The 27,025-nt window shown below is 38.4% G+C and overlaps 1 protein-coding gene across 1 annotated transcript in view; it reads right to left on the reverse strand.

Moving 5' to 3' along the window:
* The window catches only part of atg7 (ATG7 autophagy related 7 homolog (S. cerevisiae)), a 92,350-nt gene that overhangs the window by 54,400 nt on the left and 10,925 nt on the right, over nt 1-27,025 (reverse strand). The window contains exons 9-16 of the mRNA XM_084736831.1: nt 23,844-23,965; nt 20,456-20,546; nt 20,116-20,260; nt 16,981-17,139; nt 13,764-13,958; nt 11,260-11,505; nt 7,843-7,958; nt 4,035-4,110 (exon numbers count right to left, since the gene is read on the reverse strand). Coding sequence (XP_084592957.1) covers nt 4,035-4,110; nt 7,843-7,958; nt 11,260-11,505; nt 13,764-13,958; nt 16,981-17,139; nt 20,116-20,260; nt 20,456-20,546; nt 23,844-23,965 — 1,150 coding nt within the window. The remainder of the gene's footprint in view (nt 1-4,034; nt 4,111-7,842; nt 7,959-11,259; nt 11,506-13,763; nt 13,959-16,980; nt 17,140-20,115; nt 20,261-20,455; nt 20,547-23,843; nt 23,966-27,025) is intronic.

The raw sequence follows: 27,025 nt of genomic DNA on the forward strand, positions 1-27,025 counted from the left end.
ACAGTTAATGAGATTAATGTTTTTGGCCAGACAATACAAAGACTACTATCTTCTGATGATTGTGATGGTTTTAGAGTGTGTGGAGTCTCTTCATAATGAATTTTGTGCTCATTTTGTGCCTGATCTTTCATTTTAAACACATCAACTGACCATTAAAATGATCAAAATAGAAACCCCTGTGCATTAAAATGTAATAAAAACAACAGAGGCAAAATAGCACCTTTGTAAATCATTTTACTTATTTTAAATAGTTGTTAACACTGCAAGAGAGGTGTTGATTCAGCTTTAAAGGTGTAGCCAGGGGGTGATTGTCAGGATGGGATGGATTTGACACACCATATTTGTGGTACTTTGCATGCATGACGGCCAATCTGAATGCAGCATATTTTCCCTGACAGGTGGTGTGAGTGGACTCATTTGGCATCCCTTTGGCTCAGTTTACTTTTGCTAATACCTCTGAAATGTAAGCATGGATGGATGGATTCAGAAAACAAATAAAATCAGTGACCTCAAACATACAAAAACAGATGGAACAACCAAACAGGTGCTGTGATTGAATGCACAGTAGTAGAAAAATAAAGTTGTAATTTCCACACAAACCAACTGTAGAAAGTAACTATTTGTTTTTTTGTTGTTGCTGTTGTTTGAGTTTTCAGCTAAGTTGCTGCCCTGTAGTTGTAGTTTTTACATTTGCAGTGGTGTTGTAATGAAGTAATATTTTGCAACTCCATATGTTTAAAAAATGGTGACAAAATATTGATACTAAGTTTAGAGCAGCACTACATCACATGTGTGTATCTTTGTGAGCAATAAAAACTTCCAGCACTTAACTCAAGTACAATCATTCTTTATGTGCCAAATGCTGAGACACTCCTCCACGCAATCATCTCTCTTCCAGCCTTGAACATTACAGTTCACTGACCTTTTCCAAACTGTAGTCTTGGTGAAATGCAGCTTGTTCAAAATGCTGAAGCAAGACATGTAACCAAGACCTGAGTGTCACATAAACAACACTACAGCTTACTTCAGTAAGACCTGGTTCAATACTTCACAGCCTTGTAATATGTATGTTGTCACCACTTGTTACCCTATATGTCACTGAGGGCTTCGCAGTCCCAGGATGTGCACTCTTGTCTGTTCCAATGAAAAAAAGCAACAAGGACCGACATGTTCCACTGGAAAACTCTGAGCCTCCATCAGTGATGTCAACTTAGCTGCTTCTTTAGAAAATCAGTATTTAAACCTACCTGTTTTTATTGTTTATAATGACTTTTATTTATCATTACTAGTCAGCTAGTTTATTGTATTTGTTTGTAGTTATCGGTCTACACAGTACTCATGGTCACTGGTCTGTTTGTTCGCAAAATGAGTAAATAAAAGCACATACACAGTTGCTACTTTATTAGGCACACATAATTTCTTCTTATGAAATCCAATGTCCGATGTTCAGTTTTGATGGACACTGTCAGAGATCTATTATTTACCAATACAATTATTGTTGAGGTGGTAGTTAGCGGTGGTGTTGAACTAGACTGCATTATATTGAGAAGTGTCTGTAATCTTTTGCTAGTTACAAACCAGTTTGAAAATACACTTTGTACTTTGAAGCACAAAGGAATGGTTTTGTGAGGTACAGAAATGAGGAAGGGGAATGTAAAGCACATTAATGGTGAGATTGTTAGTACCACTCTTCTTTTTCCTGTTCACACTCTTGAGTATCAAGCGTTGCTGGTTAGGTATGAAGAGGATGAACATTTAGTTGTGGAGATGGACACTGGAGAGAAGGGTGGCTTTATTCTGAATGACTGATTGTTGGTGTACTAAGTATAGGATTGTATGACCAGACAAGCATGTTGCCTCCTCCTACTCCTTTTTTCCATCTTAATTCAAGATGCGGGCCAACATTTTGGCTCAAGTTTTTCTAGTCATAAATCTTTAATAAAAATTGTGTTTTCTTTAGGAGCCTTCACACATTTAAAAAATTTAGTGTAAGAGCTTAGAGCAGTGGTTCCCAAGCTGGGGGGGGGGGGGGGGGGGGTGCAGAGCCAGTGCATGGAGGGCACGAAAGACCACGGGGGAAATAAAGAGTGAAACACAGTTGAATGCATATGATTTATGCAGGGGAAATAAACAAACAAAAGCTTGATGATTCTATCCTGCTAAACTCTATTTCACTAAAATTCAACTTTTGAATCTTTTTTTTAGCAGTTCCACGTCTAGTTATTGTTTATGATTAATAAAGAAATGTGGGGTGGGGAGGTGCAAACTTATTTTGTCTTCTGTAAGGGGGGAATGGCAAAAACAGTTTGGGAACCACTGTCTTAGAGCATAACGATTGAAGTATATGATGGTCCTTCCCACGCTCTATTACATCTCATAAGTTGCTGCAGCAGTTTTTGGGATGATACCATTTATTATACAGATTTGGTGCACAATTTAACCACTTACTATCACTCAAGATTTGATAAAAATGGTCAAAAATACCACAGAAATTCCACATTAAGACACCAACAGCTTGAGGGAAAAAAATAAAGATTCATACAGGGATATGGAATCAAAAACTTTTGACACTTTGGAGTGTAGTGGTACATTTCTCACCATCCTGTCTACATCTCATTCCCTGCTCAGGGTGGTGCTTTCATGTGTGTCTTAGATGAAGGCCAAACATAGAGATAAGAGAGGACCTGGGATGTGATCAGGCAGCACACAAGAAGCCAACTGTCAGAAGGTGTATCCACTGTATCAAGATGAGAAACACCCACTGGAATGCCATGACTGAGATTATTAAAAAAAAACAGATGATTAAGCCACATGATCCTAAGGGAAGTAGTAATTCTCTGTACTGCAGGCTAAGAGAAGAGCTAGGGGATAAGGGAAAGCAATACACGGGTATGTTTGAGTGTGGATCAAAATGTTAAAGAAAGGAGGAGACTCTTTGGAGTCACCAAATAGTATAAAAGGAGGTGCATTAGTCTTTGGTCTTCAGTCTAATCCCAGGATTGGCTTGAGTTTGTTGATTTTGCTGCACCAGAGAGATCAATAAACTCTATATAGCAGAACTTGCTCTTCCTCCAGTGACCTTTTTTGGTTGTTGGTTTAGTCTTTGAAATATTTTTGATAGTTGATTTTTCCAGCAAAAATCTTCTGAGACTTTTTGTCACAACAGGAGATGTCAGGATTTATATTTGTGGCAATTTGATGGCGGACATTTCTACTCTGGGGATTTCATGGATCCCCCCCTCCTTATTTTCAACATGCCTGGGAAAGCCTTATGTCCTCTGAATGCCCCAGGTCTCTAGTTTGTGGTTGTGAAGTTTTATGAGGCTGTGATTATCCAACCCATCATCACACATGAATATAACTGCACTCACTGAATCCACAAGAGTCTCAGTTTTCCAGTCATACCCAATTTACGCAATTCCAATACTGGAACCTCAGTATGCAGAAATATTCAAATAGAAGAGGCAACGAATTTATACTGCATATTTGTTTTGCACAAACCTGCATGGGATCGGTATGAAGTCAGCATGTCTGTAAAGAGAAGAGTACCCACTGAACCCATTTTCATTCAGATGTCTTAAGGTAAGATTTACATTACTTAGCCGACTTCCCACCAGGGTAGCACGGCATGTTTGGTTTGATTCCTTCAGTCTTCTAGTTTCATATGATCTCTCTACCGTTAAAAGTGAGCCCACTACAGCCTTGGAAAGAGAGTGACGTTGGCTGGAGACATGGATAATATATACCCGAAGCCTCATTGCTCAACTTCCTCTGAACCATCTGAACAACGCACACGCAGAGCACACACACAAACATTACAGAGTGTTCCATTCTGATAAAACTGCTTTTATTTCTATAGCAACCCCATCACTAGAATCATACGACCACGCACAGATATGGAGTAATGGCTAACGTAGGCATATTGTATATTGGAGGGGGCAGGCAAGTGGAAGTGGCTGAGCGAACAGCATGTCCACGATACAAAACATGTGGATGCATGTGAGTGAATTTGAGTGTGTGTGTGTGAGTCTGACCTGGTGCGGCACTAGACCCAGAGAGGTGGGAGGTTCATTCATTCGGTCGTCGCTGCTGCTGGCCACTGCATAGCCTCTGAGGATGGAGAAAGAGAGAGAGAAAATTATATACTTGAGACTTTTTTCCTCCATTTGCTTTTCTGTAGATGATTGTAACCACAACTTTGGCAACACTTTCTTGCCATGAAAAGAAAGCTTTTTAAAACTTGAGTTTAAAATCGACTGAAATTAGGACTCATATTGTGATTCTGACAACTAATGTGACTGGAATATGATTAGCAGTTGGTGGGAATGATCGCTCTTGCATCACAATTTTCGTTTTCACTGGAAACTTAAATAAAAACTTAAATTCATGATTACGTGACATTTGTTGGGATCTGTACCAAAAGACTTGTAGGGCATCCCTACCGCATTGTAGACGCTGCTTTGTCACGTTTTTTCCTGTAGTGAAAAAATTGCAGCGTTTGCAGTTTGAATATCGCACTTGGTCATTTTGTGATTTCAAGAAGATTCCAATTAAAGGGATAGTTTGTATTATTTGAAGTGAAGTTGTATGAGGTAGTTATTCATAGTCAGTGTATAAACAGCAATAGATGCCAGTTGACACACCCTCAATTTAGGAGAAGCAGAGAGAATTAACAGCTGCAGCAATGTACTGCTGTGGACAGGGTCAGCAGCAAAATGTATTTTAGCCTCTTAAGTGTACGCTGTATTTAGAAAATCTTTGCTGCTTTACTTTGCTGTCAGACAGCCTTTTCTGGGAGAAGGAAACCAACCGTACTCCACTGGCAAAGTTGATAATTTAACCTTGCAGAACATGGGAGTTGCTGGACCCTCCGATAATAAAAAAAAAAAACCTAATTGATCAAGACAGCAGAGGACCAGCAAATCCCATATTCTGCAATGTAAAATGATCAGTTTCACTCATGGAGTTTGGTTGGTTTGGAGAGAGCGATATTTGGCTTACGTAAAAACTACAGTGAAAGACAAGAGTGTCATGTGAAAATATTCTAAATATAGCAAGCAGTTCAACTGATATTGATTATTTAGGTGGACCTTTCTTAAGTGGCTAAAATACCTTTTGTTGCTAACCCCTGTCCATAACGGTACATTTCTTAGCTTCTACGCTGGTGCCTCCCTCTTCTTCTCCACAATACTCATGCACCAAACTGGCATCTGCTGTAGCTAATACACTGAATATCAATAAGTACATCATACAGCCCCGCATTAAATAATCTGAGCCATCCTTTTAATTGTGCAGCCCTAACTGAAAGAGAGATAGAAAATGCCGTAAATCTCCCTAAACATCCCACAATATAATTTATGTCAGATGTAAGTCTAACAGAGCAGCAACACATAACCTCATGATTCATTTCATTATACTGCAGCAAATCTACACTATGTATGAAAATGTAATTTGGCAGCCTACACTGAGATCTTAGAGATCTCGTTTGCTCGAACATCAAAAAGTTTAGAATTTTCCCAGAGATCAGAGACTCCTGCTTACCAGTAAATCTAGCCAGGTTTAAAAGATTTGACTCTCTGTGGATAGCAATAATGAAAATATCAAGTCTCCCACTGAGCTCAGAGTGGTTCTGCAAAGTAAGAAATGTCAGTCAAACTGCTGCAACGTTAATCCTTATGTGACAATTTCCTAAAGCCCATTGGTTGCTTATATGAACGCTGCTATAAGGGCCTTAAAAATGGATAAGTAGATGGAGAGAATAAACAGAGCTATGAAGTGAAAAACAAGGACACAGAGAGGGCAGATGCAAGAGAAGAAGATCTTGTTGTAAAGGAAGGAGTTACACAACCATTGAGGTACAGAGAGTCCATGAAAACTCTCCTTCTTTTCTTTGCTTCCTAAGCTTTTTATCCAGGATAGGCAGAGCAGTTCTGTAACGGCTTATAACATCTCAGAACTCTCAGAGAGAAAATGGCTGTCTTATCAGGCCCAGCAAGTGGCCACTTTAGTATGACTTTCACCAAAACAGGCACACGCAATTACATCTACACAAAGACACACTTATGCACATGAACACACACTTAATGGACATGAAAGCATCCCCATCAGTGTTTGAGAAAAAAAAAACACTTTTAAGAGTCGAAAATATGGAGCTGGCACAGATTGCCAAGTGAACTTGAGAGCTGGCTGAATTGCAGTGTTGGAGCTTTTGAGGCATAAAAGTGAGAGACGGATTATGAACTGCAACAAAGCTTCTATAGCGAACACAAGTTTTTGGGCTCAAGTAAATTCGGTGCGATGTGCTACAACCAAATTAAGGGTACTACCTGCAGTGCAGTAAGACCTCAGCTGCAGTGCTGCTCCATCAAAAAGCAAAAGTAAGCGAGTAAAGCTGACTGAAGGTTTAAGAGCCCCAACCTCAAAGACACAGTCTCCTTCAGTACCAGCACAGAGCTCTGATGAGAGGACTTCATGGTGATGCTGGTGATCAGGGTTGCTCACTAATGTAGGTGAGTAAAAGGCTTTTTTGTAAAACTAAAAAAGTGATTGCAAGGATATTTTATTGAATTTTAATGTGGAGTCAATTGTAAAACAAAGCCCAAGTTGAAAGTGTGACATGAAACCTTTTGGAGGACCTGGTCAAAACCTCCCAAACATTCAGAATTTCCATTTTCCACACAGTGGGGATGTTTTAGCAGCATCCTATGCATTGATCAGGCATAACATTAATACTGCCTGCCTAATAATGTAATATTGTACAGGTTCCCCTTGACCAGCTCTGACGCATTTAGGCACAGACTCCGCAGGACCTCTGAGGGTGTCCTGGCCTTTGTTTTGATTGGAACCATTTGCCCCTTTTCCGTATACATGTGCCGACCCAGATTGACTCAGTTTGACTTCAGCCTAGCACAGCAGGGATTTGCATTTCTATTACAACAGGGCTACCTGCTTGAAAGTGCGTCTTTAACTGAAGAGGAGCTCGACTTGAGCAGCTGTAAATTGGTGAACAAAAACTTTATTTGTAAAAATTCTTCATAACAAAACTCCCCTGTTATTTTGTTATTTAAAAGCTGTTGTGATGAAGCAGCAAAACCAGGAAATGTTTTCATCATCAGTAACTTAACAGGATTCCTACACAGCTAAAAGCAAGCGTGAAACGATATAGTAAAGCAGATACCAGGACATAAAAACAGCGATGCAGTGGAGAAACTAAACTTCAAATTGCAGAGATTCAGTGAAATGGTAAAGGACTCCTGAAGGGTGAAGACACAGAGATTTTAAAAACATTTTTCTCTTTGCTCTCCTGCACACAGAAGTTCACTCTCACAACACTTGTTTGTTTGAGGGGGAGAAAGGGGGTCATCGCGAGTTGGCAGCGGTCGTCGAGACATTACCGCAGCCTGCTTGAAGTCGGGTCAGGCTTTGACCCACTCCCAGAAAAGATCCAGCCCAGCTCAGTGTGTTAAAAGTGGTAATGGAAATGCACACCAGGACGGCACGGTTTGACTTGACGTGGCCAAAAGTAACAATAGAAAAAAAACAACTGTAATCAAGAACAGAGGGTGTTGTATAATGCACAGCAACCCATAGAGTATGACACAACCACTTTGGTTCCTAAAGAAAAACCAAGATGGCATTTCTTTAATTTGTTTTACACTTTAAAATATTTTCTTTTTTTTCCCCTCTTCACTAGTTGCTGAATCAAAGCAAGCACAAGCGGTACTTACTACAACTCTGTGCTCAAGACTCCATACTATGAGTGTACAACCAGTATTACCACTGTTATTACCACTACTAATATTAATAATCAGTCTACATAACTTTTCCATTGCTTCCACTTACCCTTCAGTGTGCTGCAGAATGGACACCATCATCTCAACAGCCAGCGCTCCAGCGATCATGGCCAGGCCTGGCCTGCTGACTGTACACTGCTGATCGAGAGTCCGATCCCTGGTTGACTGTTTTAAAGACAAAAAACAACAAAAACGTAAAAGGTTAACAACTGGCAATATAAGAACACGTTTCCCACATCTTTTCCAAAGTCAAATTCAAGCACCTGTTAAGCATTTCAAGGTGCATTTTCAAGCTTTTCCAGCACCTTAGAGCTGTGATATATTACATATTAATATGCACTTTATATATGTACAAATGGTTATCCCCATTTAATTTACTCATCACATTAAATCAGATGATCAGAATTATGTTTTGTGAGAACATTCTAGAAAAGGGTGACAAATGAAAGGAAAAGACAACAAAGTTTCACGTTGCAAAATGCCTCTAAGTCAACTGAGTGTCCTTTACAATGTGGGGGAGTCTAAATAAATTAATGATGCAAACAATTACTTGACAAATTAGCTTTAATTTCAATTTGATTCTTTTCATCTTTTAAAAAACACATTTTTTATGAGCCAGTGCTCATTAAATAGCAACCTCCTGGCATTTTGTCGTCTGTTAGCCTCCCACTCAGAGGGCACACACAGAAAACCCTGTGAAACATCAACCATAGCCACACATCATCTTCATTTTGTGCCAAACACAAAAACAATTAGGCTCTCTCTGGCTTAATTTATTTCATTATGGAAAAAGCAAACAATTCGGTCAGAGAGCAATTTCTTGAGAAAGTAATGCAAGTACAGTTTGAGCAGTTTATCCAAAATCCAAGCACTTTATAAAACTAAAGGAGAAATCTGTAATATTCTCACTGTTATAAATCATTAAATGACCATGATATGTTGGCAGAGATAAAGAAAAAACATTAAGTTGAAATATTTGCTTCTCTGACAATATCACCACAGCTGCGGTGTCCTCCTTCAGAGTTTCTATTCCAGGCCAGTGAAGCTGTTTTTGTTTGCCCAATTCAAGTTCAACAGATTTCAAATTAATGATGAATGTTTTCCAAATGAATAAATGTATATTTATGAGTTGTAAAAAATCACTGACAATCCTCTAGAAGGAGTAGATGTTTATAACATCTAAATCAGGCAGTAAGTCACTGAACTCACACTTCAGAGTGTGCATTTTCAAAGCAGTGGACTTTTGTTTTAAGGATAAAGGGCTTAACTTTACACTGACAGACAAGTGACAGTGTCATAAACAGCTGATCACCTTACAGTAGAGGACTTGTCTGTACTTGTTATTGTCAAATTACAATGTTGTCGCTCCTGCAGTGTTCCTGCAGCCTGCCCCATCTTCCCTGAGTCTGGGATGGAAGGGGCGGGGGAATCAACTTGCTTCAAACACAGATCACATATTAAACAGAATTTTAAATTATTTAATATACAGCCTATTGCTCCAACTTGCTATTTGGACTGCTGTACTCATTTTTGTGTGTGCTGTTGCTACATATTGCTCCTTTAAATTAATAATCTCATCTGAAGTAACTTGAGTTAGCATGCTAAATGCTTAATGTCTTGATCATATACAGTTTGCCAGACAATGACTAGTATGGGAGTTGTTACATTTTCAAAAATGAGACCGTCTATTGCATGGCACTTTATCAAATAATTACCTCAATATTACAATCTGGGCCAAATAGCTGACAGATGGAAAATTAAGTGTAAGCACTGCAGTAAAAAAAAAAAGTACAGCTTAATTTCACATTCTCAGCATGTTTTTCTTTGTTATAACAGCTGATCAAATGTCCCGTAGTGACACTGTTGTGTTTGACAATCTGTTGTATCATTTTGCTTCAGTCCACAGACAAGACACAGAGAGGAAAACAACACAAAAGCCACTTGTATCCTTATTACATCACTGACAACTTTCTGTTCATTCATTCAGCAAATTCAACTCCATATCTAACTTAAAAAAAAAAAATCAGTGAGACTGGGCAGACTGATGCTCTAATTCAAATGTTAATATTACTATAATCTGTGACAGCGAGCTGGTGCCACCTGGCATTTATAGGAGAAGTAGGACCTGAACAATTGGTTGTGGCCTTCAATAGCTGATGAACTGCTTACATAAATTACTCATATCAAAAGGTCACGAGGGAGAAAAAGACCAGGAGAAAGAAAGAGTGTCAGGGGTACAAAACTGGGCAAAGGCAGGATGTGGCTGGTGAGGAAAATGTGACTCCTACAAGTTGAGTGCTGCTGCCTTTTTTACATCATGATTAAACACAGGATTTTAAAAGGCTACAATGTTTGGAGCACAACACAAAACTCTTAAGAACAAATCTACCTTTGAAAATAATCACAGCAACAGTTTAATTTAATCCTGTACCAATATTTTGATCTTTTTTTTTTAACAGTGAGGGCAGCAGAAAAAGGCGTATAAACCACACTGGCATATTACCACCATCTAAAGTCGATATGGTCAAAGTGTTAGCGCAGGGCAACATTAACATTTATTCAGAGTTGTGTCGGTGGGCAGCTGACAAATGTGCATCCAATATTCACTTTCCTTCAAATCCCAAAAACCCAAACCAAAAGTTTAAAACACACTAAAACGTTCCACAGAGTGCTGCAGGGAAGACGTATATTTGTTGGCCAACTTGAAAGTTAGAATCGCTCTGGTTCCCTCCACAAAAAACAATGTATATATGTATATGTATATGTATATGTATATGTATATGTATATATATTTTTCCATTGAGTTTTGGATCAGTGGAGAAAATAAACTCTGTGAAGAACAAAAGTTTATGACGCTGACATGTTTGTTCAGCAAGACAAATTTCACAAATGAACACTACTTTTAATGATTTCTGAAGTGTAAATGCAGTCGCCACAAGTGAAGAGCTAACATTAGGTTATAAACGAACTACCACACAGTCACGACTTCACATCACCCCTTTCCAGAGTTTTATGTTTGATCTAATGACATTTAATGTTGGTGCCAACATCAAAGTCTCATTTACCTGCTCATTTAGCAATCACCTTTTTCAAGAAATGTAAAATCTCTTGAGCTTGTGTCAACCACAGACCTCATTTCAGGCATGTAACCAAAAACAACTTTAAAAAAAACAGTGGCTTAGTGACAAGGGAACTAAGTGTTAATAACCTCATTCTGGGTTTTAGGACCGTTCCTGCAGCAGAGCTGAGAGGAACTGCAGATTTGGTCTTTAATCCTGTGTAGGATCATGACATACAAGTGACACCTTGCGTGTATTTGTCATTTGACCCATTGTTAATATAAAAAGTTTCAGCTTTAAAAAGTTGGTTGAAGAAAACATTTCAAAAAATCCAACCTGCTTTGTGTTTCTACCTTAATGTTTTAACTTTCTGCATGTACTTGTGTGACGTGTGTGTGTTTCCTCACATCTCCTGGTGCCACAACATCATTGCAGAAGTAGCAGCCCAGCTTGTGCCCTGGGATGTTGGAGAACAGGGAGGATCCTGGGACAGAGGGCGCAGAGCCAGCCGGTGTGGAGGACGAAGACGAGGCAGAAGAACAGGAGGGAGAAGAGTCTGGCCCTGCAGAAACACTTTGACTGACGGGAGGTTTTTTCAAGCCATGGCGCATCACGACAAATGTGTCAAAGCCGAGAGCAGCATTCACCACAAGCTGGAGAGTGAAAGACAACAATTATCGGAAATAATGGTAATAAAGGGTTTTTAACAAAGCACATTTCAACCAAATCTAATTAACTAAATGGCTTATTTTACACAAACAATGAGTTGAGTCATTTCAAAAAGCAATGACATAAAACATTAATAGGCAGTTTACAGTGCTGAAAGCATCTAGACTTTCAGAGAAGCATTGGAAATAAACTGTGGAGCCAATTTGCGGTGAAGTCTGAATCAGCCCCACAGCACAAACGGCCAAATAACATCTCAGCTGAGCAGGCCATGAAGAAAACCTAATCAGCAGCCCAACAAGCACTTAACTGCCACAAATACAGAAACACAGGAGTTGCACCAGTGATACCACTGGAGGCCGTCCACGTTCCTAACACAGTGTTCAATTATCTTACGTTGCCTGGGAACAAATATGATTCCAACTGGTAAAGAGAAAATTTGACAGAAAATGTTATCGAGCAATTCGGTTTCTTGGAAGAGAAGTCAAACAGTGCAAATTTCATGTTCCAGCTTGAAGTAAGTAAAATAAGGACAACGTTACAAAATCATAAAGGTCTCCTGCCGCAGTGCTGCACTGTCACTCTAGAGCCAACAGACATGTTGAAAGCCTCAGTCCTGATTCCTTGTTGCCACCATCAAAATCCTCAGACACATAATAAATAGGACATGCTCTTTTAGTGTATATTTGTGACCACAGCATTTCAGTCGACAGAAGGACATATACATATACAATGATTTAGAATGGGGTTAGGTTATGTCAAAATCTTTATCCAATAACATAAAGTTGCATCAATTGATTTCTTTTTTTTACCAATTGGGATCAGAAGAACTGCCCTCTAAAGTTGTTTTGGTAAGTGGTACAGTAAACACCCAGTAAACCAAAAACTATGTGCTTAAAAAGGATAAAAAGCTTCACAGACATTCAGAGCTGAGTGACAATTACATCCCGTTTGCTTGTTTTTCTGACAGCAGGATTATGGAAAACATACTGGTCCGATTTTCCAAAAACTTGGTTGAAGCTTGTACAATGGGACAAGGACGAACCAAATAAATTTTGGAGTGGATCTGAATCACCGGGTGGATACAAAAAATATTTTTCACTTTCATTAATACTTTGAGATTGAAACTCTGGTATCTAAGTTTTCTAATTTTCTACACTGTATTACTGATACTAGAACTATTTATTAACATTTCATTAACATTAACATTTCAAGTTAACTACTGTTCAAATTAATGCTGAAAGTTTGCAGAATGAGTTACTCTGTTCATGAGTCATAAGAAACTTTTAGAAGAAGCAAATATTTATAACGGTTCATTGAGCAATATGTTAATGCAGTGTGGGAGGCAGTAAGGGAAAGACAGTCACTGAACTCAAACTCTAGAATGTGTATTCTCAGAGGAGCGGGTTTTTGTTTTTGTGCTTAACTTTACCTCAGCAGACAACACAGTGTTATAAACAGCTGACAGTGTAGGACCTGTCATTGCTCGTCATTTTCAAATTATGATGTTGCGCTCGTCTTGCACTCCTGCAGTGCTCCTGCATCCTGCCTGAGCATCCTCATGTCTGAGGATGAGGGAATGAGGGGCAACAACTCGCTTCGACCATAGATTGTATTCTTTTTTTTTTACATAAATATACACACATATATGTGATTTTAACCTATTTAATATACAGTCTATGGCTCTAACTCACTATTTTGACTGCAGTTATCATTTTTGCTCCTTCGGTTGCTAAACCACATAGCAACAAGTTTCATAACAAGCTCAGATGTTCATGATGTTATTTCAGTCTAAGCGTGTGATATTTACTGTAATTACATGATAATAACATGTTTTCTGGTTTTCACAAATTTATATTAAGTTTGTGAAATGTTTCCGATTTAGAAACACATAAATAATGCACAGCTGAGATGATGGGGTAGAAACATATCTTGACACAATTCTAATACTTTTTGAAAAACATCCAAACTTATAGTGTCATCCAAACTTTTATGCAAATCTGTGTTTGCAGATTTGCATATCATAAAAGACAGGACTACTGGAACTTGGCGAGGGTTTGTGCTCTCAGCAAGCATTTAACCAAGCCCCCACTTTCTCATTACACATTGTCATTTGATGTATAGTTTACACAGAAAATATTGCAAGAGCAGTCTTAATGATTTCCTCTTCTCTGACCCTAACCCCGCTGGTCGCTGGCAGCGAGGCTGTTCTGTTCATCGTACACACTGCACTGTTGCTGCCTACCTTCCTCTTGCTGGCAGCTATGACTGTAGGCAGCCAGCGACTCTCCCTCGTGTCCATTAATAAGAAGACCACATCGTGTTCTGAAATGAGCTTTTCCAGCTGCTCGACGTCCCTCTGGGCCTGGGAAAGAGTGGCCTGAGAGAAATTCACTGGGTGGCCGGGCATGGGGATGCTCATATTGTAACCCTCCGCATTCTGTAGAAGGAGACAGAGGAAACACACAGCTGTAAAACTGAGCCCATATGTGCAGTTAAAGTCAATTTCATATTCAAAATTCTTCTCTAAGGCCAATGATGTTTTCTCTGCTGGTTTTAATTTTGCAATCTGCGCACTTGCAAACACGAAAATGTCATTGCTGCATTTTAATTATGATGTGCATCTTATACACCCACATAAACTCAACTTGTCTGAAGGATTTCAAATTAATATGGTCGTTTCTAGACATCAAAATTGTTAAGTCTGGGTAAGTTGGGTATGTCTTTTCTACTTACAAATAAAATCCCTACATCACATCGCCTGTAGGTGATATAGGTATCAAAAAGCAATGCCTGCAGCTGAGTGACATACCAGTCTAGACAATTAAGAGACAGCACAGTAGATGTAGTCACCAAAAAGACCCTCTGAGGACTGTGGAAAGTCGATAGCAGAGTATAAAGAAACTCTGAACCATGTTTTCCAATCCCATACAAAAATCTTCAATGATTTTATTGTCCACCGCCACTTGCATTACTGTGACTATCTCCAGGCATTGCAGACTCATCAGTAGGGCAAATGGAAATGTCAAGAGTGATTTCATAGTCAAGAGAGGGACAGAAAAGGGCAAGTCGAGGTGTGAGATCTTAACAAGACGAAATGCCACTTTTACAGAATCAGTGGATCTACTTCTGTCGCTCTCCACACTTCAAGAGTGGAAGCTGCTAACCAAGTCTTAAATTTACATTTCACTTTGACGTAAGTGTTGCTAAGCATTTGGAGGGTGACTTCAGGCTGCAGAGATGATAATCATATCATATGTAAACAACCACAACTTGCAGCCAGGAAAGACAAAAAATCACCGTGCTTGTGGAAAAATCCTTTCTTGAAAAGATAAACAGCATTTCATGACAATTCGACAACGCCACTGTTGATATCTTCAACCAGCTCTGACCTGACTGTTGACAAAATTTCAGGAGAAAAAAAGACACTATAAATGTCAGGTGACAGTATTTGTCCACAGACAAAATATGATATCTGCTCATGACCTTTTCAGCACCATGACCTTGTATAAACCAGCTCCTGTCGCTTCAGTTGATGCATTTCTGTGCCCTCTTCTCACTGAGTTTATATTTCTTTCTATCTTTCATCCTGGCACCTGATGCCCCTGTGTTTGTTGGAAAACAAGCTGAGAAGAAAGAGAAGCAGGCACACACCCACACTGATAAAAATAGGAGAGCAGGTATGGATGTAGCTTGTATAGGGGGTGGACAACAAAGTGTCTAGACAGACACCACACATCATGACCACACAGGGCCATCCAGTGTTAAGCCCTGTTCTTTACTGTTATTCCCAGAAGAATAAGAGACAGAAAGAAAACAAAAGGGGACTCGAATATCAAGTTGATGACATGGTGAATTATTTGTGTGTGCTTGTGTGAATGTGCAGATTTTAAAGGGGCCATCTCAGGTCTTCTTGTCTCTTGAAAATATAATTTCAGCCCATCGTAACTTGTTTTAGAAACAACCCATTACTGAGCTGTGATTGTGAGCTTTGTGAAGTCAATAACGTCAATCTTGCCAAGCTCAAGGTAAATAACACACAAGCTTAACATTCAGACACAGTGTGAGTCTGCTGTCTCAAAGCCCAGAGGGAAAAAAACGTTTTGTTACCCAGACTGTGTTCTATTTTCCTGATACAGGACTGTCCATATGCATATAAAAAGTAATATCTTAAAGCTGAAAACAATAAGTTCACAAGACTTCAATGACATGCTTCAAAAGATTCACAAGATCAAAAACTTGACTGCAACATTTACAGTTGTGGTCAAAAGTTTACATACACTTATAAAGAGCAGGAATATCTGTTGATTCCTATAACTCTTAATTGTCTATGATGGAATTATTGAAACGTCTTACTCTGCTCTGACGTCAGAGTTGTGCTGTATTAAACTCGTAAATTTAAGCAAGAACAACTGAGGCTCTTCAAGCTTATTATTTTGTTGATCAAAATGAAGATTGACAAGTTCACAAATTCTTCATCAATTATATTATTATTATGCATTAACATCTGGCAGAACTTGCATCTTATAGTTGGGCAAAGTGGAGCCAATTTTACCTGCTTTATTTGGGTATAACCTACAATGATGAACTTCTTGCAGCTTCTTGCAGAACTAAACTTGTGCATCAGTAAACATGATTCACATCATAAATATGCATTTCAGTCTACGCATTTCCAAGTGGCTTAATGAGAGATGGGTGCGCTCTTTCACACCAAAACATAGCCCTGCTGTGAGTGTTTGGCTGATTTTTTCATTTAGTAATAAAGCGAAATATCTCCCCCAGAGAAACCACTCATTAATTAACAAAGTAATGAAACCACCGGCATTAATATGCAAGTAACAAGACCCTTCATTTTCTGCATGGTTTGGCCATCACATCTCAGACACAGCCAATCAAACAGGAATACAATTATAACCCGAGAATAAACAGAATCAGATTACTGTGATGTCAATCCAGTTAAACACTGGTGACATTCTGCACAAAGGTGAAAAATCAACAGGAGCATAATATTTGTCAACTTCATGGATAAAAACTAACAAAAATAGATATTTTACACTACTTTGTTACATACTCGATTCTGATTGGTCAATTATGGCATTCTAAGGTCTGTTATTTCTGAATAGCAGACCACTGTTACACAGAACGGACCATTGCTATAAAGAACTGGCTGTTGCTATGAAGAATAGACCATTACTACAAAGATCAGACCGTTGCTGAGAAGAACAGACCACTGCTATGAAAGACAGACCATTGCTAAAGGACAGACTATTGCAATGGACACAATTTTTTTTAAATGAGCAGCCGTGTAATAGGCAGAATCGTGTACAGTAAGCAGGTCATTATTGTGAAATAAACCCCTTCAAAGTGATTCAAGCCCTTATTTCACAATGACCTGCTCACTGTACCTTATCTTCTTACATATTCCACAGCCTGAGCATTGTCCTTTGACTTTAAATACTCACCACACCAGGAAAGATCTTGGTGAGTCGATCGACTGCCGCCATGGCTTTGGACTTCCCTCCTCCAAGACAGTCCTCAAACTCATAAAGTGGCTGCCGAACTGGATTGGAGTACGAGATCTTTGCATTGTCTACAAAAGTGATGTGTCTCACTCCCCATCCCTGGAGAACAAAGCAGAGAACAGTATTCATAATTCTACTCACATTATTTTGAAATACTTAGCTGCTATTTACTGACACGAACATTGTCCTTAGCAGCACTCTGTAAGCAGCGTCAGTGACAATGAGTGGGAGGCTGTGCGCTCACTGCGTATTTCAAAAATTATGAGTATTCATTTTGAAATAATGGACGCATCAATGTGCAGGTAGTGCAACCTGTTATTCTTGCTTTCATTAGTATCACTCCCGGTTAACACAAAGTCTAGCCACACTATCAATTACATTTTCTCCAGAGTATTATTCATGCCTACGCTGAGTGACAGACTGCATGAAGGGCCCTCAGAACAGTAGATGATGGATGAAAAATGAAGCATAGAAATGCATTAAAATGAACATTATAGCTGCAGACAGCAATAAACTGGCATCTTCAAAGTTATTATGTTTCTCAAAACATATTTATTTAATTTGTTCAAGTTACTGAAAAGGGACAAAGCAGCCTTTTGAATCTGGTCGTTGAATAGGGCACATTCAGCTGATGCTGGGCGAACAAACTCATAGTAAACACAGAGAATGACAAAAGGTTCAGCTTTATGTTATTCCAGGTGTTATTGCATAAACATCATACAAAGTCTGTGGATAAAATGATAGGATCCTGAATTATGCTGTTCAAATAATCACGACGCAAGGAAACAAACTCTTTTGTCCAGTTAATAATTAAAGTTAACATAACTCACAGCTCCTAAAAAAGAGATGGTTACATGATAAAAACAGCAAGAGGAGACACATTTTTCTGTTACTCCATTATAAGTTGAAGGCAAATTGATTTACAGTATACAGTAAGACTGGTCGATAAAGCTGAAAAATGTATCATGATAAAATGTTTTCAGTGCATTTTATTTATTAGTGCACTAATAAGATGTAACGAGTCATAGTTGGTATTAAATTTGACAAAGACTAGAAATAATGTTCTTTATTAGACTGTTGTTATAACCTAATCAGACACCACACACCAATCATTACACTAGTAAAACAAAACAAGCCGTACTTTGCATCAAAGTAGACAAACTAGAAATAATATGTTCTTAATTAGAGTTAGACCCTTTATTAGACCCTTATTAGATTTTATTAGAGGGTAATTAGGGACATATAACAAAACTGCTGTACTGTAAACCAAAGTGAAATCACATAACTGCTACTTCTGCATTTAAAAAACAATATGTGAACCAGATCTACCATGTAAAGGACAAAATTATAGAGGTAGAGGAATGTTTTATGTATGGGTGACTGCACAGACTTGTTGTAATACTGTAGGCAAATGATGTAATTTGTTTAGGGAAGTAGACATCAGTCTGTGAGTAAAAGACAAGTGATTTGACTTTAGTTTACAGTACAGAACTGTTGTAATGTGTCTCTAATTATCCTCAAGTTAAGTCTAATAAGGGCCTAATAAAGGGTCTAATATTGTCTAATAAAGAACATGTTATTTCTAGTTTTTTCGATACAATGTACAGCTTGTTTAATCTTTTTAGTGTACTATAAAGTGGGACCAATGTTTCACTTTAGTCAGTAAGGGTAAATATTGATAATTATTTTGTTGTATTATTGTATAATTATTATTGACATATTTTAAAGAAAGACCAGGGGAAACTGGAAACTCTAAACACTTTATTTTGAAATTAACTGCACCCTGTTACACCCTGTGCTTACAACACAGCTGTTCAAAGATTGTCTGTGTCGTGTCACTCGCAGCACGCTGCAGTATCAAGAGGTATGAGAGGCTGTTTATGAGCCAGAGCACATCAGTCATGTGCTTTCATCGCGATTTATTTGATGAATTTAAGTGAAACTATTGAACATTTTATTTCATTCAACAGTTTCCTTATTTGCTGCTGATGAAGAGTCCACTGCAGACACGTTACATTATTTTATTGCCCAGGCCTTGTACACAGCACGTTTCGCTGTATACTTTTGTGCCAAGTTCAACCAGAAAAAGCTGGGCAGGTAGAAGATTACAACAAATCACAAACATAAAAAAAGACTGCAGATCGATTTGGTTGGAGACCATCCATCCTGGAAAGACACTGCTTACATTCTCAGCACAGATAAGAGTAGTAATCCTTGTAAGACTGCACGTTTTGCAGAGCTGTGTATGGTATTGATTCATGAAAGTCTGTGGAACTTGTTGTTGACTGTGTCAACAGTTGGTAGTGCTTCAAAGATCAATAATAATCAGTTGAACTTCTATTCGCCAAGATGGCAAATAGAAATCCTGACTTTACACTTACTGACTGCTCTCTGCAAATGTCAATTGCACCAGCATTTACAATAACATAATAATCTAATATGTGTGAAGCAATATGTTTGAATTGTCTCACCACTTATATTATTGATAGTGAAGTTGATTAAAACAACAGGTTGGACAGTTTTTTTTTTACCTTTATCTTGTTTCTCACACAAGCTATTCTTGTCACTTTCTGTTTGTTGGAGCTTTTTGTGATCATCATTCTTATTCACAGAGATTTATGAATGGTTTAAACCTCCACTAATAGATTAAGCATCAACAAAGGTGGAGACCTGTGTTTATTTACACCTTTAGCTCACTTCCAGATGTCTATAACAGATGCTGGTTGAACTACATCTGTAAATGATGGCATACAGTTTTGATCTGATCTTTAAGTTTTGCACCAAGATTATTTCTACAAGTCAAGTTCCCGGTGTGAGGAAAATTAAAGTGTCACTCAGAGATACATATCCATTTAAATCCTGTGAAGTTGTCTTATGTTCGATCACTGGATGTAGACGTTGACAGAATTTTGTCAGCATTGTCTTTTCTGAATGTTAACACATTCCTCCCATCCTAAATGAGAGCTGTACCCACTTTCAAAATATTATATTAAATCAAAATATAAATATGTACCATATTACACACTTTGCTAAGTTAAATTCCTTCTTTCTACCCATTTATCCATCTGTCCTTACCATGAGAGTCCTGGCTACATTGCAGCCCAGAGTCCCGGCTCCCAGCAGAAGACACTTTGTGCTGACCACCTTGTCCAGGTCCAGAGAGGGAACCAGTCTCCATCTCATTAGTTTCAGGTTCAGGTCCACTGATGACTCTGCGAGCCTGCAGACAGTCAGTGGAGTATTTTGTTCACAAAGTGATACATTTTATTTTCCAATCAAAAGCAGAACATTATATTTGTCTCCAACTGCGGAAGTGTAAACTGACCGAGTATTTTCTCAGGTGTGCTTTCAGGTGAAGTCTGACACAGTGCAGTTACACCCTTACATCAAAACACATCTGTGTAGTGTTTGTTACCTTTTAGGATCCATGCATTCACTGAGATTGACCATCCTGGGTCCCATGGCCCCCTTAGGGTTCTTCTCCCAACCTACACTCTTAGGACACACTGTAAAAAAACAAAACAAAACACATTGTAAAGTGTAAAAGAAGTATAACATGTTCCTAATACAAAAACAGAGATGTGGGAAAAGCTCCGGTTTGTAAGATTTATGGGTAATATTTGATTGTACTGTTAATACCTGTTATTCTGTTCTTGCCTGTTGTACTGTTCACATCTTTTATTCCCCTGGACTGTGAACACATTTTACTGTGTTGCACTGTTCACGCTTTTTATTTCATTGTACTGTTCACACCTTTTATTTTGCTATATTATTTACACTTTTTATTCTTTTGTACTGTGAACACATTTTACTGTGCTGCATTGCTCACACTTTTAATTCTCCTGTATCCTTCACACCTTTTATTCTGAACTGTGAATATCTTCTATCCACACATGTATACCGTGTTTTATAGGTTAGGGTTACATGATTTGTGTTATGTGATTTTTTTTTTCTTATTACGTCTGACTGCTATGCAGACAAATTGCCATTAAATTGCCATTATATGGCAGAAATGGAATATAATAATCATATGCTTTCATTTGTGTATAATCACCAGATAATAAGAATCATAGTGTTTTCATTACCTTAGTATGAGCTACATATGGAGGCCGCTATATTGTACTGTCATGTTTACTTTCTACAGTAGCCCAGAAGAGACAAACCAAACACCAGATCTAGATACTGCCTTCTGCATTGTGTTTCACTGCCACTGTAGGTTCTCCCTACACACCTGCAAGGGGAGAGTGAGGTGAGGTGTTTGCAATATGCAAGCTCAGTTCTAGATGCTGCTAAATGCTTCAAACTAGCCATTTGAAGTGCTGATTCATCCAAATTACATAAACACATTTTCTAGCCAGGCAGGAACTTTGGTTGTATTTGCTCAGTTTTTGATAAATCCATCTCTGAGATTTCTGCCTCCATCTCAACACAGAGGAGACAAATGGATTTTCACAGCATTGAAAATACATTTAGAACATCTAACAGCTACCTGTCTTTTGAGGAACAGCGTCCTTGTTATTCTGACTGATACACAGACCTCTTTGTCAACAGTTTTCTTTGTCACCACTTTCTCAAGAAGAAATAGTCTCCCTGAAAAGAGCATGAGAGGACAGTAGAAAACAGAATACATGTGTCATTTTATTTTAATACACAAATATATTTGCTACATGGTCACTGCTGTTTATCATGTTGTACCTCTGCCATGTGGTGAGTGTTTATCTATAATATATTTTCTTTATATGTCCTGCGTGTATCCGCCTCAGGAATTACCCCTCTGGGATAAATACAGTTTTCTGAATTGAATAAACACAAAAACACCAGCAAACAACGGCCACTCCTTCTGTCTGTTTACCACTTTATCTTCCCAGATGTATTAAGTCTGGTTCATTTTTGTTATTAATTTGCTCACATAAATTATCATCATCATCCAACTTCTGATTAATAAAAATCATGTAGTTAACTAATTTCAATTTGAATTAGATTAATTGCAATAAGTGACTATGGCAGTATGATATGTTACAGACTGTTGTGGACAAAACCAGTTTGGAGAGTTGCACTGAAACTATTTAAACATATTTGCTCAAATTATCATCCTGAAATGTTCACTTTAATTTCATGTCCACTCAGCCCTCTCTTTCTCATACAGTTTTTTTCCAGCACTCCTTGTTTACCCTTCACTGCTCACCTTTAGCTACTAGATGCACAAATGTTTCTGTGTAATGTTTTGTGGACATGGACCATTTAAACAGACCATGCGGGTTAAATACTAGGCTTAGATATGTGCCCAGTTAACACATAACATTCCCACAACTTTCCTGGAACATAACTGGCGTGAGTGTTACATCAGAAAAACTTGCTCCTGTAACAGTTAAGGAATATTAAGGAGGAATGTTCAACTGACTTTCTGAGAAAATGACCACAAAGTTATTTCTACACTGGACAAACTCCTTTTAATGTCAAGGGAACGTTAACAGGAAATGTTCTATTCACTTTTCTTGAACAGTCAACTAACATTCCCAGAAACATAATAATAATGTTGGATTTACGTCAGAAAAAACTGCAATTTTTACATCTCTGAGAAGTTCAAGGGAAATGTTCACAACACTTTCCTGGAATATTTGACTGATCTTAAGAAAACATTTTGGAAACAGCTTTATGTAGGGCAAACTTCCCATGTTAATATCTAGGGAATGTTATGGGAAATGTTCAGATAACCTTTGACTAACCTTTCCAGAAGGTTCTGGAAAGGTAACCACAAGGTCATTTTAACATTTAGGGAGATTTAAGGGGAACGTTCAGTTAACCCTCCTGGAACATTACTTTACCCTTCCTAGGACGTTCTGTAAACTGTACAATACATTAGTCAGAAAAAATTGGGGTTTGAACATCTAGGGAACGTTAAGCGGAAATGTTCAAGTAACCTTCCCAAACCATTCACCTAACCTTCATAAAATATTCTGGAAGCATAACAATAATCTTAGATGTAAGTCAGAAGTCAGAATAACAGGAAGGTTATTATTCAGCCAGCAACCTTTCCCAGGAAGTTCCAGGAACGTTACAGTACGTTAGTCACAAAAACTTGTCATTTTAAAATCCTGGGAACTTTAGGCATTCACAGAAACAAAAAGAAATGTTCCTGGAACATTTAGGGAATCAAATGTCCCTAGCTGAGTGCATATTAATCAAGACTCAAGAAGTTTATTTCACCTTTCTGTGGAGTACGATATATTTCTGTTGTAATGACAACTGAGCGTGGTGCATGTGAAAAGTTGGATTGAGGTAGATTTAATAATCACTTTCAAAACAATACCAAGTTTGTCCATGCAAAACCAGACAGAATGACTTAATCATTTTTTGTTGCATTAATACATCCTCTGTGAGTTAATTAAAACCCAAGATGTGCTGGAGAGGAAGATTGAGGTAAACAAAGACACCTCGTCTGAACTCAACAAAAACCTTCACAGATGACAGAGCCACCCCGTGTCCCATCCTGCTATTACCATTTAAATTACTTCCATTCCTTATTCAGCAGATAAAGGAATAATAGAGAAGCTGAGTGAGATTAGTGCAGCTTGAAAAAGACGCAGACGGTCTCAGCGGAAAGTAAGTTCATATCAGTTACAATATACACACAAATTCACACACATTCAGAAGAAGAGGAACAAATGAATGGACAGACAAAAATACCAACACACGATATTCACTGTGACCTGCACACACACACACACAAACACACACACACACACACACACACACACACACACACAAACACACAAACACACACATAAAGGGATGTAAGTTACCTGAGTTGAGGGGAAGCTCAGGTAGTTTGATCTGGAAGATGAGACTGTGCTGAATGGAGCGGCTCCCCTGCAGAGTTCTGTCCCTAAAACACAGCACCTCCACCGTGTCCAGCTTAGAGCCCCTGACACACACACGCACACGCACACACAAATACAAGAGATGAAAAAATGGAAATTAAACACATCATGCACAGGTTGCTGATTAGAAACTTTAAAGTGCACACGTGTAATAAACAAAAACAAGGTTAAAATCTCACATAACAGTGAAATAAGGTGGAATGTGGTCCCTCCGGTTCAAGAAACAACACACAGACAAATGAGCACTCACAACAATGTGATCAACACATATCCACATAGCAACACATCTCCCCATATATGGTGCTAAATAACCACAGTCAGATTATACAATCAAACAACTGAATAGACGAGACATCGCGGCTGCGCTGCAATTCTATCTTTACTAATCTAAGCCAGTATCAACAGTTTATGTTTCACGCTGAGAGAAAGTGAAGTCAAGCACAAGATTGATGAAGTTTGTATTGGATTAAAACTGCCTCTGACTGCAGTGTGAGGGCTTAACTCTCAAAAGGTATTTGCTGCTGATAAGCCACTGGTATCTAAAGACACTAATGCTAAACTGGCCTCAATGGGAGTTCCTTGTTTACATGAAAAATAATTATGCAATAAAAATGTTTTTGAAACAGCAAAACAAGCGCCAGGAAAAACTAGGCTCTCTAGGGAAATGTGTGACCAAACATGACGAACTGCGGACCTGAACTCGGAGGTGTGTACTGTACCGCACTCCCGAACTAACTGAACAGCAGTGAAACATGGAGCACCAAATGCAGAGAGCAATTTAATTCTTACATTCCCAGATGATGATGCAGTATGATGATGTGATTTAACAATGTTTATATTAATTTTCAGACATGATTAAGATCAACTTGGAGTCACTGATTGTTACTTGCTCTCGTTTATTAGCAGTAATCCATCACAGTTATCATCATGTTATTTTTTTGTCAAAATCCTGTTACTGCTCTGTGGTAAATCAAACTGCACTTCCAGCTTCATCCTGGTCTCTAGCTTTGATTTCTCAGGTCACAAAACAACCATTCATTGAAAATCTATGAATACAGCGTTCAGTGTTTATGCTCCTCGAGTACAGAACAGTCTCCCTGCTGATTTGAGGTTTGTACTTTCACTATCTATTTATTTTTTAAGAGTAAAGTGAAAAAAAAACCAGCCACAACAGCATGTGGTGGCTGGGAACAACCACAGAGGCAGTTTTGAGTACTTTGCTGTTTCTGTCTGCCCATGTAAGATGCAGTCAAGAAACTTTACAAGCATGTAGTTACAATGATTACTGAGAACTCGGGGGTCAGAACTGGCATAACGTGGTTTCGAGTTTAGTTTAGATTTTCCTTACCCTTGGTGTGCATATGTATGTGTGTTGTCTACGTGTATGTTTTTACTTTTTATCGTTTCTTAACTCTGTACAGCATATTAAAAGGCATAATCTGGCACTTTTCACGTGGATGCTCAGCCGGTGTTGATGGCAAATGTAGTCAGTAGAAGCTATAAGATGAGCTTGCCTTGCCTTGACTTGTGGAGCTGTGCCGGCAGTGCCTACATGTCCCACAGTGCACTGCGTGTGAGCTTCTGACACCCACACCCACGTTGCCATTAGGGTTGTTACAATGCCAGAATTTTAAACATCAATACAATAATAGTATTAAAATGAAGAAAAATATGCTTGATACCTCTGCACCAACCTTTCTTTTTTTGTTTTTTATTCTGCAAGCCAAATCTCAATAATTAAAATAAAGACTAAACTGACATCTTGGACGAGCATTTAGATCAAGCATCAATACTTTATAAAATGTGGAAGGCAGTAAACTCTTAAAGCACAGCTTTAATTAAATCAAGTTACTGATTTTATGTTTTGCTATTTCATTTATGCATCTATCTACCATCTGCCATCAGCTACTGAATGCTGTTTACATGTGTCACAAGAACAAGAAAGATGCCTTAAACTATGTGGTTGTGAAAACATTTGTGCAACACAAACTTGGAATTGCAAAGTTACAAAGCTGACATGAGATTAAAATATCTGAGTGACACCTGCAACATACGTCACTTTGTTTAAATATTTGAGTATGCTCAGACCTTGACTCTTGGATTAACTGTTGAGTAACAAATAAAAAACATCTTACATTCACTCCCCACTGAAATATTTCCTCTATAAACATTTAAGTAAACACGTACAAGCCTCCACATACCACCATCATCTCTGAAACAACTAGAGTCAGTAAACAATTTATAAGCTGTAACATCATAATGCTGTGAAATCTCTTGTTCTTGCACACCACACAAGCCTTGTGTGTTCTTCACTTACTTCATACTTTGATGTCAAGAAATATTATATATAACATTCATAACTGCGCTTTTACGTAATGCCCAGCTAACAGACCTCTCCTTTAACTTTTAAATGGAAGAATAGGGTTTGTTCCTGCTTTTCAAACCACAAACATAAGGTGGCCTCATCAACGGCCAACTAAATATCACAACATATTATTATGGAAAATATACCCTTTGTGAGGAATAGACCGACCATTTACTGGCTAAAACCTGTACAAGATTCAGTTTGGGGTTTCAGGATGCTGGATACCATATGTGCGTGTGTGTTTACTCAGTATAACCTCTGGTTTCCACATACAACAGCTGTTGTGTGCTACGTCTGCGCGTCATCGATGGCTCTGGTATGAGTTAACAAACCAACCATTGTAGCCCAACCAGACTGAGCGAATGCATGTCCTGTTTCACAAAACGTAACACCAGTTCATTTGGAAGCGTTGCAACAATCAGAAATAACTCTGGTGATAATCTGGTAAAACTTCTCTTTTTGAGGAATTTGGGGATAATATTGGAAATCTGTAGGTGGATAAAACAGTCTTGGCAGCTGGCAGTGAAGACCTCACGCTGAAATGTCAACAGACAAGGATGACTAGATGAGATGGAAAGTCTGACTTTTGTTTTAAGGCCATGACGTGAGCAACACGTAAGATTCTGGACATAACGGATCATGTTTATCAGGAAAATTTACAGTTTTGTAGACAAGTAGCGCAATCTCAACAGCAGCAGTCATGTTCCGCAAGCCAGACTAGAAAGAAATTTATCTCAAC

The sequence above is a fragment of the Lutjanus erythropterus genome, chromosome 2, assembly GCF_056507025.1.
Source record: "Lutjanus erythropterus isolate fLutEry1 chromosome 2, fLutEry1.hap2, whole genome shotgun sequence".
In the NCBI taxonomy this organism is placed as follows: Eukaryota; Metazoa; Chordata; class Actinopteri; order Lutjaniformes; family Lutjanidae; genus Lutjanus; species Lutjanus erythropterus.